Below are 16,350 nucleotides of genomic sequence, written 5' to 3' on the forward strand. Positions count from 1 at the left end.
GAGCAGCACACAGTTCAGGAAAAGATGGCGTCTTGTGAAAGTCTAATTACGCTTCATGCGTCTGACCCATTTCCTAGCCTTGCTGATCTGGTTCGAGCACTTCCATCTACTACTACTGCAGCGATTCTGCATTTACATGGCAGGAGTGACCCCCCCATCAGAGGGTTCCCACACATCCATGTGCCATCAGTGAGCTCCCACGGGGACTTTACCCAACGTCTCCCCGCTCTTTGTTGCGAGGGAGCTGCACAAATCGCATCATCAGCGTGGCAGTCGCCTGCTTCAGTCAATATAAATCATTCCAGTTCCCCTCACACTCCTCTGGCCTGAATGAATGTCACAGTACACACTTTTATCCACTGTTTATTTGTAAGAAACAAAAAATGTGTCAACAATCAAAACAATCCATACAGATTGTTATCAGGACCCACATTACCAAGTTAGAAATGATAAAAAAAAAAATAAACGAGGTGTTTCATTTGGAATTGAAAGGTTCCCCCTTATTTAAACATAAAGTAGATGTATTATTTCTTCGACACTGTGTTTCGATACATCTTATATCATTTTACAATAATCAATTACAGGAAATAGATATATCTAACTGTGCTTTCACTCGACAAAGGTGACTCGTGGTACATCGTGTGGACAGAGGAGGTCGAGTGTCGTCACGTCTCAACATCATTTAATACTTTCATCTGCATTTAAATCCACCGCTTTTTAAATAAATGTTTCATTTCCGTGCCATTTACATATACACACTGTGAGCACTTTGAACCCGTCCACGCCAGTGGGTTCAAGTAACACGTCTCGGGGTTCAGAATCTACTGGGTGGGCCCGTGCATAGTACAGATATTTTTGAAAAAAAAAGTGCAATTTCGTATGGCTGGCCCCCGGGACCTTGTCCAATGTGTAGCCATGCACAGGGAGAGAGAAAAAGAGAAAGGGACAGAGAAAGAGAGATAGAGAGAGAGAGAAGGGGGTGAGGACATTACTGTGTTTTTTCGTGATCGTTTCATGTTATGCCAAGACCGAATGGTGAGGTGCGGATGGCAACAGTGATCACGTCTGTTGACATGAGTGAGAATTTAGCACCGTACTTGCTGAACGTAAGGAAGAAGAAAGGATCATGTTTCTTATTACGCAGTGGAAATAAAACGGGGAATATCAAGGGAATGTTCATGCTTTTCCTCTCTTCTTTATATTTCTATCTATATTTTTTCATTTAGACGAGTAAAGGTAATGTACTATGATTTTAGAAAATGCTGAATGCTGAAACCCTTTTTTATCAGTTATGACAACCCCTGATACAGTTTGAGCCTTTACAAAAAAAATATTACAACAAAATAATAATAATCTCATATCCCATTTTGTTGTCTCCTATGCACAAACAATAATGAAATGCAATTGATGACCTGACACAGAGTAGCTCATTTCACGACTGGAACACAGCATATAAAAATACATACATGTGCACTTCAGACAAATTAGCATGTACATGACAAATTAAAAAAGGAACTATCAAAATATGCTTGTGATTTTAAGGCACTATAAACTTCAAATGAAATCCGATGCTGTGCTTTCGAGCAAGAGCGTGTGTGTGCTCATAACCCCTCTATGCTAGTGTGTGTCAGACATTGTGAGGACGTGTGCAGTAGACACTTACAGATGGCGAGTTTGACCCCACACACAGCAGGTTTCTGTATTTCTCAGCTGGGTTTGAACCATTGCGTTCAGTCACACGTCTTAATATGTAAGCAAAAAATTATTAAATTATAGAAAACAAGACAAATTTTACTATACTCCTATTTTATTGCACAAGAATTGAATGGCTGAATCGGTTTGCCTGACGGTAGTGGACCTCCACACAGAGTAACTGTGTCCAATTACATCTTGACACATGTAGATATATCAGTTTTGGCAGATGGTGACTGATGGACGTATTTGCACTTCATAATAAACTGAGCGAGGGTTGAGTTGAGGTTGTGACCCGAATACACCTAATTGCAAGACTGCATATAGACCAAAATATTCCAGCAAAGACAAGGTGCACACCATGCTAAACCAGTTTACACACCTGTTTTATACCACAGAGTCCAACAACGTAGAAACATATGCATGAACTAGAGTAAACCAGAGGAGCAGCCGGTGTGTAGGGTTCTGTAAAAAGTAAATGTCCACTTAAAAAAATAAGAATTACTTAACTAGACCCGGTCTTAAGTCTGTGTTACAAAATGAAGATCAATTCAAATAGAAAGATGAAGGTGGCCGTCGATCAGTTATGTTATAAAGGAAAAAACGAATAAAAATCCTGTATCTGGATGCTGCTCGTGTCACTGCTGAAATGCGGTGTGAGGAGCTGCAGGAACCCATGCAGGTGTCACTCAAAACGCTTTCTTGTCAAAGTCCATTTCCTCTTCCTGTGAAAAATGCTCTGTATGTGTCGTGTATGTCAGGTCGTCCATCAGCGGCTGTCCAGTTAGGCAATGACACCATCTGGAGTGTGAAGAGCTGATTAAGTGTGTTAGTTGCAGACCAAAGTGACCAGTCTGTGATTTTTTTTTCTAAATGTATTTATATATATATAATATATATATATTTATATATATATATATTTTTTTTTTGTTCCCATGTCATCGGTTGCTCGAGGTGCAGCAGGGAGACTCATGCTGTTTTAATTTGCACATCTCACACACAGCCAGACTACATAAGTCGTTGTTGTTGTCAAAGCATTTCTCCAAGCTTGTGAGGTGAGGCTGTATTATGTTGCATAGTGATCGAAGCTCCCCAGGTACTCAAGCGCCGCCCTGTAGCAGAACTGGTACTGATCCTGCCGGCAGAAACACGCAAGGTCACAAAAAATGCAGCACTCACACACTGACATCTCAGCGTTGCACACGTCATGTTGGAAGTCACTAGGGACCAAACTTTAAGGAATAATTCTATGTAATTCTATGGTTAACATTTTGTATAAAGTACCAGTCAAAGGTTTGGATGCACTAATCCTCTATGGATCTTGCCTTTTTTCCATTATAGAACAAAATTGAAGACTATGAAATAACACGTGAGGTTATGTAACAAAATGAGCATCATGAGCATCTCCTGCTACAAAAATACATGTTTCTTGTATTGGATTCTTCAAAATGGCCCCATGACTGCCATAGAGCAGGTGCGTCCAAACTTTTGACTGATAGTGTATGTGAGCACATTAAAATGTCACATGTTAAACATATACATGGTTTTTGTCATGATGTCATGTCCAGGGGGTCAGGAAGGGAAGGAGGCGCAGAAGGTTGACATTGAACAAAAGGGGATTTTATTACAAAACTAAACACAAAAGGCACGATAGTGAAAAAGGGAAACAAAAAGGAAACTTAAACAACCTGCAGGCATGTGTCAAATTGACAGGAACTGAGGGTTACATTCCCCCGGAGGGTCCGGGACTGCCTCCCTCGTGTATGTCAGCTGAAGAGCTTAAGCATGATTGTTCAGGACTCCTTTATAAACAGTACAAGAGCACCCAGCGGGTGCTGCTGCATTAATGGACTTGCTTTCAGTTCCTGTCCATTTGACCAGTTTGTTTAAGTTCCTTTTTTGGCCCTTGAGCCAGTTTTCTTTAGGTTTAATAAATAAATAAATATTTAAAATAAAAGGGGAAACTGGTAATGGTGGTGGTAAACAATGTAAAACTTACCTCTGTCTGCACCATGGCTGGCCTCTGAGTACGCAGCATCTTTACGGTCTGGAAGATGTCCACTACTCCCTCATAACGCATCCGCTCAAGTACGATACTCAATGTAATGAACACACCTGTCCTGCCTACACCAGCACTAAAAAAAAAAACAGATTAAAAAAAAAATGTAATCTCACATTTTATTTTGTTTCTAAAGTGCTGAACTTATGCATCGTTGGCTATAAAGATAAAAATAAAGTGTACAAAACATTTGTCTTAGCCCAGTCAGTAATATCCACTGACACCTACCTGCAGTGGACTGTGATTGGTCCGTCCTGGCCAAACTGCTCTTTCGTCTTGTGCACTTGGCCAATGAAGTCTATGAATCCCTCTCCGGACTTTGGTACGCCTTGTTCAGGCCAGTCTGTGAACTGGAACTGCCGTACCGTGCGAGACTGACCGTCCTGAGGCAGAAAACAGCATTAACTGGGGAACTGATACTATTCTAATCTACTCACATACTTTTAATTTCCCGGTAAGTAAAAGCAGGAATGTTTAACAGCATTGCTGAAAGTAGGTCATACCCTGGCATCGGTCACTTTAAACTCCCTCAGGATGTACTGGGGCATGTTGTATTCTGCCATGGGGTCAACCACAAAGTACTGGTACCGAGCTGAGCGCTCAGCTGGCCAGTACTGATGACACTTTTCCTGCAGGAGCGAGAGAGCGAGTCACAGTCAGCGATGTGATTTATTTTGCTTTCTTCTTCTTTTAAATCAATTGGTCGGTCTACTATGTCCACTGGAAAAAGACAAAGGTCTATAATCAAATTAAGTCACTGGAGGTTATGAGATATTCTATATACCAATATTCTGAGTAATAAATGCCTTTATAAAAAGTTTAATATGTTAATCATTTTATGTTAATAAGTAGTAGACAAGCAAATACTGACAATTATAATAATACAGATAAACAGTTATTTTGCCCAGTGTCATTCATTAAATTATGGTTAAGTCATGTTGCCTGAGTGAACCTGGGTCTTCTGGTTCATAGGCGAGAGTGTTACCCACTAGGCTACTACCAACCTCAATATTCAGTATCTGTGGATATAGTGGATCAACCATTTTGTGCGTCCTTGAGGCTCCTCCCCCTTTTTCTCGCTTCACCATACCATGTGCACCATGTGATCCATCATGTCATCCAGTCCATTACAACAGCCAAGTGTCTGAAATGTGTTAACAGCTTTCTGCCCTCATCCTTCAAGTTAGTCTATATAGTGACCCTATAGTAGGCTACATAATAACCCCATATAGTGAAACGTGGCACAGGCATGCAATCATTAATAAATATCTGCAGCTTAATATTCAGATTCATTACTTCATTTTAATATGAATTATTCTGAATAATAACGATGTCCACCCCATTTACACTGCTCATTTGGAAGTGAAATTCTTAAACGTGTAAGATGGATTTGCCCTCCATGCCTGGCAGATTAAATTCTCCATGAATCAAAACCACAACTGCATCACAGTGCTAAAGAATGAAGGAAAGAGGTGGCCATGGTGCAGCTTTCGCTTTTCAGACACTTTGAAAGTACATTAATCCCGCACAGAAATATGAGGCCATGCGATTACATAAATACAACCAAGGGTTTTAGTTTTGGTCCAGAACCCCATTAAAATAGCATTTAACCACGGCAAGTCAATCAGGCCATGCATTTAAAAAAAAAAGAGATGATCTCTGATAATCCTCTCTCTAACAGACTGTAATATGATGTTATATCCTTGTGAACGATCAAATGGTTTCAACTCTATGTTGGCTAAGCAATTCGATAAGCCCCTGATGGCTTTTTTGCATTGCCTTCTCTTTGGGGGAGACCCAACATGACACCCTTCTGTAGCAGACCTCACCAATAATAGCCCAGAGCATTTTTTAAATGTGCAGTGCAGCCTGTAGAGAATGACTGCACTGGAAATATCACCTTGTAAAAATATATATGAACTAAACCATCCACATCCCTCAAGGTTCCAAAGGAGCCTCTGTAACCTTGCCACGCAGTATGGAATTTAACCTCCGCCTATTCCTTACATGTTCTCTCCATTAAGTGTCAGCATCAGTTTTTTTTCCCGATCGATACAGCGTTACTCTGAAGTACTCTGAGTGTGTGATGCGCAGTGTGAAATAAACACGTGTGGTGTGGACTGCTGGAGGGTAAAAGCGGTAAATTATCCTTCACATATCCCATTATTTATTTATTTACCTCAGTGAATTGTACCTTGCACCTCCGCTAACATACAATGTCTCATTTCCTCAGGTTTAAAAAACAGACACTGATTTATTCCACTTCAACAATTATTAAACTGACTTTCACTGTCAGGGTTTGTAGTGATTTCTAATACTATGTCTAATCTTTGTGTTTTGTTATTTGACTATCCTCCAGTGGCATGGAAACAGAGAATTAGGAAACAAATGCAACTGACTGGGTGATAGTAGCCTAGTGGGTAACACCTATGAACCAGAAGACTACAGAGTCACAGGTTCAAATCCCACTTACTACCCCACTCACACTTAACCCTAAATTGCTCCAGGGGGGACTGTCCCTGTAACTACTGATTTTACGTCGCTCTGGATAATGGCATCTAATAAATGCCATAAATGTAATGTAAATGACCACTTTCTCATGGAGTGGTAGTAGTCTAGTGAGTAACACACTCACCTAATGCCGTAATAAATGCCGTAAATGTTTCTCAAATTAATGAAATGAAAGTTCGACACTCACTCTGCCCATTTCTCTGAGTTTTGTGAGCATGACCACGATAGTGGAGTTGTGTTCCCACAGCATTCTCCAGTAGTCTTCTGTGGTTTCGGCCAGTGGACCCTGAGTTGCCATGTAGGCCCGTTGCTGTCTGTAGGGGAAATACACTCTTTAAAATGTTACATTTAAAATGTAAAGCATTGATCTGCTACAACTAGGCTCAGATAAAACAATCTCACCGATATCCATCTATGAAGCTGGCATTGATGTAGTCGGAGCCTTCTACCCCACGAATGGGCTGCAGGCATACCCGTGTAGATTCAAAGGGCATGATGTTCACCAAGCGGTTCTTAAACTTGTTGCAAGGGAGATTAGCACTGACAAACCGGGAAGTGTGGGCCTTGGCACCAGCTAGGCGCTACAAATGACAAAAAGCCAATAAAAATCTGATTCTCAATCTGATTCATGACTGAAAGTTTAGGATGATTTTTGCATATTTGTCCCGCAAACACTGTCACAAAACATAATACACTAAAAAAAAAAAAAGGGAACACTTTAACAACACAATGTAACTTCAAGTCAACCACAGTTCTGTGAAATCAAACTGTCCACTTAGGAAGCAACACTGACAATGAATTTCATATGCTGTTGTGCAAATGGAATAGACAACAGGTGAAAATTAATTTTAAATTAGCAAGACGTCCCCAATAAAGGCACATCAATGCGAGCTGTGGCAAGAAGGTTTGCTGTGTCTGTCAGCGTAGTGATAAGAGCATGGAGGCGCTACCAGGAGACAGGCCAGGATATCAGGAGACATGGATGAGACATGGATAGGAGGGCATCAGCCCAGCAGCAGGAGTGCTACCTCTGCCTTTGAACAAGGAGGACATCCAGCAGGCCACAAATGTGCATGTGTCTGCTCAAACGGTCAGAAGCAGACTCCACGAGGGTGGTAGGAGAGTCCGACGTACACAGGTGGTGGTTGTGCTTACAGCCCAACACCATGCAGCATGTTTGGCTTTTGCCAGAGAACATCAAGATTGGCAAATGTGCCACTGGAGCCCTGTGCACTTCACAGATGAAAGCAGGTGACTGAATCTGGAGACGTTCCGTGGAGAATGTTCTGCTGCCTGTAACATCCTCCAACATGATCAGTTTGGCAGTGGGTCAGTAATGGTGTGGGGTGGCATTTCTTCGGGCTCCGCACAGCCCTCCATCTGCTCACCAGAGGTAGCCTGAGTGCCATTAGGTACCGAGATGAGATCACCCCTTGTGATGTCATATGCTGGTGCGGTTGGCCCTGGGTTCCTCCTAAAGTAAGATAATGCTAGATGTGGCTGGAGTGTGTCAGCAGTTCATGCAAGATGAAGGCGTTGTTGCTATAGACTGGCCGCCCGTTCCCCAGACCTGAATCCAACTGAGCAGATTTGGGGCATCATGTCTCGCTCCAAGTCCAGGTCTGGAGACAATCAGTCACAATATCAGGAGCATGCCCAGGCGTTGTAGGAAGGTCATACAGGCACGTAGAGGCCACATACACTACTGAGCCTCATTTTGACTTGTTATAAGGACATCACATCAAGGTGTGAGTGTGACTGCAAATCCAGACCTCCATGGGTTGATCAATTTGATTTCCATTCATAATTTTTGTGTGATTTTGTTGTCAGCACATTCAACTATGTAAAGATCAAATATATTTCATACATTCAGATCTAGGGTGTCTTATTTTTGTGTTCCCTTTATTTTTTTTTTTACAAATTTGTGATTTTCACAAATGAACACAATTAAGGCACACAATTACAATTCTGTCTAGTTAAGCCGATAAGATCAGTCTCTTATATGTATTTTAAAATACAAGACACCTGTGATTACACAGATATTTTTTGTCTCTGTAATCATAAATGCTACATTGTCATAACAAAAATTTGAAGGATTAGAACCACATTGTTCCTCGGAAACTGCCGTTTTATTCTGGACCCATATGGAACAATGACAAATTTTGATTTGTGTACTTCATTAGTAAATCCTTTGCACATTAATAAAACCTGAATTAAAGTAGTAGCTGACATTTGGATATTTGAAACTCACTTTGAATTCCAGCTCCATGGCGGGGACATTGTCTGTCCCTTCAGTCTGAGTGAGACGCTGGATGTAGGCATACAGGTTGCGGGCAGGGACCTCTGTGTTGCCACAGGTTACAGCCTCCAGGATGGCATCGTGGATGAAGATGTACTGGTCTTCCGTCTGGACCATGTAATTGCGCTGTGACCTCATCAGAGTCACGTGACCGTAGATGTCCACTGTTTTCTCTTGTTTGATTCGCTCCACCATTGCATCAATCACAATAAAGCAGCCGGTGCGCCCAACACCAGCACTGGGTCAAGAATAACCAACACAAAAGAAAAGTCATTTATGATGTAAGATTTCTAATATAAAAATACTTATAAAAAAAACTTTATGATTTATGATTTGGATTATGGGAGTATTGTGCCCACTGAACCCAGCTTGCCCAAGTTCATGGAGATCAGTATTACAAATGCATGATGTGTGCAATTTATGCTACATAAATCAATACTCTACCTGCAGTGCACCGCCATGGGTCCAGCATCTGGGGGGTTGCAGGCTTTGATGCGACGCAGGAAAGCCAGGAAGGGAGTGGGGTGTTCTGGGACACCATGATCTGGCCAGGCAGTGAACTGGAACTGCCTCACCTCTCGCTTCTCACTGCAGCCATTCTGCAGGTACACACACAGAGCTGCCATTCAGCGGATGGTCACCTTTATCATGATAAACCACAAATGGCTTACTGTCTGGGAAACACCCAGGTTAGTAAATGATATCTTGGAGGCAGGACATTTAAAAATGTCATATATATTTCAGCATGCACATATTCTTAGAAAAATCCATAAACTCCTGCCACTAGATGTCGCCAGTGCAAAAAAAGTCCGACATTTAGCAAATAAAATTTCTGCAAATGGAACATTCATGAAGATTGTGAACAGTTGAACATTGGCACACATGTGGTTGGACAAATAATGAATAGTTTCAGCTTCCAGCAGTGGTTACATTATCTATAATTGACCTTCCCTTAAATAATTCATACTTTTTATTAATTATTAACAATTAGTTATCTAATAATATTTTCATATTGTTAGCCTTGATGTCTCAAAGAAGACTGAGAGAACAGATCAGTGACACTGAAATCTTATTTCTGAAATTCTATCTCTGCCTGACTGCATTAAACTGTAATGTAAAAAGGCACTAAAGAATATTTTATGGGTCTGAATCTTAATTGCTATAGCAACAAATTAAGAGGAAAAAACAGCTGCAGCCCACTTGATGTACTAGATGCTTTCTTTTTATTAGCTGCAATAGGCACAATAATTAAAGTGCCCTTTATAAAAATGAGGTATATGGGGATAAATAAGGGACTAGTGCATGCAGGCATGTTTCCAAATGCACAGACTGAGTCATCAATTATACTCTAATCTTATCTCATTTTGATGTCATAAAACAAATTAATGAGTCAGACGCTGAATGGATTCTATGTCATTCACAGCGCACTGTCACATGGACGTGGCCCAATTCTAATTCAGAATTTGGATAAATGGCAGAAAAAGCACAGTTCCTGTACACATTCATACCACATGTTTAGACAAAAGATCACTTTGTTTTTCATAAACTCTGACTCAAGATCCAAGGCCTGGCAGCATAATTACAGTCATGGTGGGTCCTTTTCTATTATAATGAATAAAACCATACTTGACTGCACTCTAGTTTTTAGCTCTGCAAAATATATAGTGTTTTCTTTGTAACTGCATACATGGAAACTGCATACAGTGAAGTGGTTGCCAATATCCATTAAAGAACCACCACATTGGCTGGTGACTCCTCAGGCCATATCATGTTTCTTCATTGTTCATGGCTACAGGTTCTGCAGTTCTTACACACTCTAATGTAATTATTGGTGGAAAGAACTGGGTCCTGGCTGCCATATAAGCTCTGTTGCTGTGTTTCGTCCATCCCTTGCACGTGTATGCATGGCATGTGTCAGAGTAAATTGTGACTGGTACCTTGAACAGGGCGAAAGTTCTGACGCAGTATGTGGCTAACTCTAAAGTGTCCAGCAGGGTGACCTGGATCAGGCCATATGTCTCCATTCCTCTGCTCGGCCAGTACTGATCACACTTCACCTGCAACACACACACAGCTTGGTGAGCAGTGTCAGAAAGGAACACACACACACACACACACACACACACACACACACACACACACAGCACCATATACAGAACACTCTTCTAATAATCCGGCTCCTCTTATGTGGCCCATCTTTACTTCATGCTGTGTGTGGTTTCAGTAATTAAACCCAGCACTACAGGCCAGTGGGAAAGACACCCCAGTCTAATCATTTTAGTTCTTCATGCAGCTTTAAACAGTCCTGCTCTCATCCTTCCAGTTCTCTCTTTCCTCCCTGTCATCCTCTCATCCGCTGTGTCTCTCTGGATAAGCTGAGAGACTGGCTATAATTATGCTGCACATTACCTGCTGTGGTCAATACTATCATTAACATCATTATAGGGTTTGCCTGCTGTATGTGTGTTTGTGTGTGTGTGTTGTCTGAGGGCTATATTTATAGAAACCAAAAGTCTTCACAAAGATAAAAATGTCCCCATGCACAGAATATCATGCATATGAGGACATTTTGCCTATTTTCAGTTGTATAAAGGACATTTTTTTTTATTTTAATTGCTGAAATGTTTTGACATTTTTATTAGCATTGGCCTTTATAATGAATATGTATGTAGTTTGTGTGTGGAATTTTTGGGTTTTCAGTAAAAGGGAGAGAGTGTTCATTGAACCAAATACTGACCACATACAATCCAGAACAATGGCAATCATTGGAAAACTAGTGTTACCCTCTGCTTGGGCAGTGATCAAAGCAATTTACAAAAAAAATGATGATTAGCCTCTATGACAAATCTGTGGGGACATCATGCACTGACAGGGTATTGATAAAGGTCTTGAGGAGTTCTTAAGTGTTTCGGTGATCCATTTTCAGAAAGTGGAGCGTGAAAGAGTGATAATGAGATGGTGAGACAGATTGAAAGAGAAAAGGAGAGCATGATCTTGCCTTGGAGTAGAAATAGGAAGGCATCTGGAATTTTAACAACAGACAAAGCAGTTGGAAAGCACACTTTATACTACGGTTGGCATAATTACACTACAGTTAACATAATTAAGAACATTTAAAAAGCAGACTAGTTACAATTAGAGACAAGTGAAGGATGATGTTATTACCGCAGACTGGAAAGACAATGGAAACAAAATTACAATCTAGCCCATTTTAACAGAAATCAAAATATACCACCACTATATTTCCAGACATTCAAACTGTGTGATTGTGAAAATTGCACTGAAACATAAATACATTGCTCAAAGGTACCCTGGATTTCTCCTCCAGCTTGGTCATCATGATGATGTTGGCTGTGTGCTGCTCCCACACCATCCTCCAAAAGTCGCAGAATGTCTCCGGCAAGGGGCCCTGGGTGGCAATGTAGGCATTCTGTCTCCTGTAACCATCTATGTAGTTGGCATTGATGTAGTCGCTGCCTGGAATGCCTGAAGCACATCCACCCATATACATCACATATACTGTACTGACATATAGTACACGTTGTATATATAGCACAAAAATGATGATTTGGGATAAAGACGAGTCGTAAGCACAGAAAACCGCATGTGCAAGCTTCACAAGATAATCGTTGCCTGCGTCTTTAAACCATCATCCAGAATACATTCCCACATCTATCTCATATTTCCCCCGCAGCCAATGAGACGGCATTTGGCGGAATGTGTGTGAATGTCTGCTTTTTGTGCCTTTTTGCATTTTACTCAAATATCCTGATCTGGTTCAATGAGCCTTGAGTTACAAAAAGCTGGTTCACTGAACATGTGTGTGTTAAACTGGGGTTCAGTGATTCTGTTTGCAAGGCTAACATTAAAAAGAGGCCTCTCATGCAGATTTTCCTAAACATTGCAGTAACTGAAGAGGAGTTGGCAGAGGAGACCCTGGAGCTCTGAACCTAGAGGCTCAATTTTCACATGGTCTGGGCAGATAAGGCTCATCTATCTGGGCTTCATCTGTCATGAACAGACCTTCCATCTTGCAGCTAGTTCAAGAGCAAACTTACATCTTCTTACAGACCCACACTGAAAGACACACACACACACACAAGAAGTGATTATACCATCGATGCTGGACAACAGGACTCTTGAGTGGTCGTAAGCGATGACATTGGCGTATCTGTTCTTGGGTTTATTCACCTCCAGATTAGAATACTCCCATGTGAACTGCTGCCCTGGATCAATAGACTTTAAAGATATGTAGCAAGAGGGCAAGACAGGGAGATAAACAGAGAGAGAGAATGCTCACATAAGGGATATGGTGTTATTATACATGTGTCCTTTAGCCTCACCACGACCCCACTTGTTCCGGTAAAAGCCACAGCTGTAAATTCACTCTCACAGCACTCAGTGAATAAACATCTATCTTCATGACTCATGACTTAGACCCCTGTGACTGCTTCATTTGTGTGTCCAGTATTTAACTTTCCATTTCGGTTATTCCGATCTATGTCCCTGTTCCAACAGTTACAGAAGGTTCAAAAGCATTCGTGTCTAAAATGTTTGGAGAACTGTTCACATAATTATTAGTGGCCGGTGTTCTATTACTCCTCAAATACTGCTGATGTTTTATTATTACTGTATGTAAATATAAAATGACAGCAGTCATCATTTCTTTGGGGAAAGGACTTTTCCCATAAGAAAGTGTGCACTGGCTGGGTTGCGGTTATGCCACATCACAAGGAGCCTCCAGCGTGAGCTGGCTGCAGCATAATTGAGGTTTTTCACTAAAGAATGTGCCTCTGGTTCAGCTATAATGTAATTTCAGGTTAACGGTCCGAAAGTGCTGACAACTGCGTTCCCATTGCTGCTGAAGCGGACTGTGTAAAACTATACTTAGAGCCAAGCCTTCTCCCCACACCCGCTGGAGCCCATGACTTGGGATTAAAAGTCAAGCAGTTCATTCAGAACTGCAGGCAGGGGGAGGTCTGTGGACTAATACCACATCTGTGCAGGTGAGGAGAGGGTAGTAATCTAATGGAGTGTAACATGATGCAACCTTCTGGCTCAACTGAATGGCAATCTCCTCTGCTCTTTGCTGCTCGGTGATAACTCCATATCTCCAGTCTGCTGCAGTTCCTCTCAAATGAGAATGTCAATACGCATCAACACTAACACTGAACTCTATGTCTCGCTAAATTCACTTAGCCCTGCGCAAAGCTGCAGGCTGAGCGCACCTCAGAATGTAGACATAACGCTTGCAGACACATGCAAAAACTGAGAAATTAAGAATTGAAAAGAATTAAAGTGACTTTTAGAGACCAAACAAAGGCATCCTTAGAATTTACATCAATAGAAATATATAGCAAGAAAGAAATTCAAAGAATAAAAAAAAAATTATGTGACGTACTGATGGGTCAAGGTCATGCACATTTTTACAAAAGAATTTCCATAACTTTTCAATTGCTCTAAGGCAAAATTTCATGGCCATATGTTCTGAAATCTCTGTGCAAATGTGGGGAAAAAAAATCACAAATTTACCAGAAAATTGTTAAACTAAACTTGACAATCCTGAAAATCTTAACTTAAACAACATTGTTTCTTCCTCCAAGTGAAATAGACCCAATCATGTTAGATCTTTAGTGAAAGTGAAGTGATTGTCATTGTGAAACACTGAAGCAGAGCACATGGTGCACCCAGTGAAATGTGTCCTCTGATTTTAACCATCACCCTTGGTGAGCAGTGGGCAGCCATGAGCAATGTGTGGGGACGGTGCTTTGCTCAGTGGCACCTCAAAGGTACCTTGGCGGCTCTGGATTCAAACCTTCTGATTATGGGTCCACCACCACTGCCCACCACTTAAGAAGAAAACAGGAGCTGGAACATGGAAGCAACGCAAACAGCAGCACGTGACGTGGTTCACTACATAAAGCCAACAAAGACCTGTGCCAGTTTTAAACGTTGTAATGTAGAAAAATGTTTCTCACGCAGTCTTACGGAAACTATGTACTTCATGTTATACATTCATGTGTCAGATTTCAATGACTTTATATGTTTATTTCATATTCCAAAACATAAAGACCTGGGAAATTCCATGTCTTGTCCAGGTTTTTAAATCACAGTAATTACTGTGTTGGGTGCAGGTTTAAATCCTCGAGGACCTCTCAATCATCTGGCTCCTCCCCTCTTAAACTCTTGTTTTGGGTGACAGAAATATTTACACAGCAAAAAAAAAAAGAAAAAGTGTTATTTCTTCAAGGTACAATGGGCAGTGTACAGTGGTACAGATACGGGGCAGTGGTGGCCTTATTCAAAAAGGGTGATGGTTAAAAGCAGAGGACACATTTCGTTGTGTGCACATGTGCTATGTTGCAGTGTATCACAATGACAGTTGTCTTGATTTATCTTTTTATTTATGTAAATCCTGCCTTTGACCTTATACCAGCAAACATGCCCCACTTCTAGCATCTAATGTCAGTTTGAAAATGGTGCCCTTAATGTTTAATATCTGGTGAGTATTTACATCCCTGTTTTCTAAAACACAATTCTTGGGGTGCTTCAAAAATAATTGAAGCTATTCTCCCTGCTGGAGGAGGGCTGAGTGCATCATTATGGATGCAGGACCATGCCAACTTTATCCTCCTGCCCTCTGGTAAATGCTACTGGAGAGTCATAGCTTACACCACCTGCTTCAGGGACATCCCATAAGCAGACAGGTCACTAAATGTTCTGTGCTGTGTCCTGTACTAATTATACACACTTTGGTATGAAATAGCTATAATTACTGAATGCATTATACCGTCCTTATTTGCATTGTATTTCTTACCTCATTCTCATGTATTGTCAATGTGTCTCACCCCCACCCTAGATATTTTTGTACAAATGACTGTAAATGACTTGCTGGCATATTTGGCAACAAATCACATCATGTGGGTGTGGTTTACCTCGTACTCCTGAGAAAACTTGAGGTTTTCATTGGCTTTCAGTCGTTCTATGTTATCTGCCAGTTCCGAAACTGCAACTGGCGGGTGGCTTGCCATGCCTGCCAAACCAAACAAAAGCAAGAAGGTGTGTTATTTTCACTTTCCAACTGGATGGGTTCTTTTCTCTTTCCAAGCCAATGATCAAAGCGTTATTAATGAGTGATGCCACAAGAATGGAAACATGGTTAATCACTTTAAGAAATTTAATCTCCCTTCGTAATTAAATGTCAGCAATCCTGGGATGAACGGTGAAATCTACTTAGTCTTCAGTCATGTTTTGATAAGCAGTCAGTTCGTTCCTAAAATGAGAGAATTGGTTAATATCAGGGAAAGCAGCAGGAGAGACAGTTAATCATTCCGGGGGAAATGGCTGTGGGTCTCCTGCAATTGATGAAAAAAATGGATTTGATGAAAGAAATGGGAGTTGGATGTAGGAGCTATACTGATTCGAGCCTGAAAGAGAGAAGGAGAGTGATATGACTGAAAATGAAAAAAGAGGGTGCAGTTTTGGAAATGAAACAGAGAAGAGACTAACTTGACAGCCGCTGGTAACCCGCAGCTCTTATGCCTGGAGGGAGAGCGATAGGACAACTCCATCTTTGAGAGACTTCTAAGTGGAGTTCAGGGGTCAGAACACTCGAATTCATTTAGAATGAAATATCACACCACACACTCTTAAAACCTGTTCTGTGAGGATATTTTTCATCACATGTGGAAATGTTTAATGCTTATAATTAACTATGCAGAAATACACCCCCCCAATAAATACACAAAAATATACCTATTTTAATTTTATTTGTCATGCACCATTGGAT

General features: G+C 41.0%; 1 protein-coding gene across 17 annotated transcripts in view; it reads right to left on the bottom strand.

Moving 5' to 3' along the window:
- Positions 1-347: 347 nt before the first annotated feature.
- LOC114788656 (receptor-type tyrosine-protein phosphatase delta-like) overlaps positions 348-16,350 on the bottom strand; it is an 86,419-nt gene continuing 70,416 nt past the window's right edge. For all 17 annotated transcript variants that reach the window (XM_028977438.1, XM_028977442.1, XM_028977445.1 and 14 more), the window contains 12 exons: positions 15,497-15,594; positions 12,677-12,800; positions 11,872-12,047; positions 10,499-10,618; positions 9,006-9,160; positions 8,514-8,799; positions 6,665-6,843; positions 6,450-6,576; positions 4,255-4,380; positions 3,980-4,134; positions 3,692-3,827; positions 348-2,827 (listed from right to left, as the gene is read on the bottom strand). In XM_028977438.1, the coding sequence (XP_028833271.1) occupies positions 2,759-2,827; positions 3,692-3,827; positions 3,980-4,134; positions 4,255-4,380; positions 6,450-6,576; positions 6,665-6,843; positions 8,514-8,799; positions 9,006-9,160; positions 10,499-10,618; positions 11,872-12,047; positions 12,677-12,800; positions 15,497-15,594 (1,751 nt within the window). In that variant the 3' untranslated portion in view covers positions 348-2,758. The remainder of the gene's footprint in view (positions 2,828-3,691; positions 3,828-3,979; positions 4,135-4,254; positions 4,381-6,449; positions 6,577-6,664; positions 6,844-8,513; positions 8,800-9,005; positions 9,161-10,498; positions 10,619-11,871; positions 12,048-12,676; positions 12,801-15,496; positions 15,595-16,350) is intronic.

The sequence above is a fragment of the Denticeps clupeoides genome, chromosome 4, assembly GCF_900700375.1.
Source record: "Denticeps clupeoides chromosome 4, fDenClu1.1, whole genome shotgun sequence".
Taxonomy (NCBI): Eukaryota; Metazoa; Chordata; class Actinopteri; order Clupeiformes; family Denticipitidae; genus Denticeps; species Denticeps clupeoides.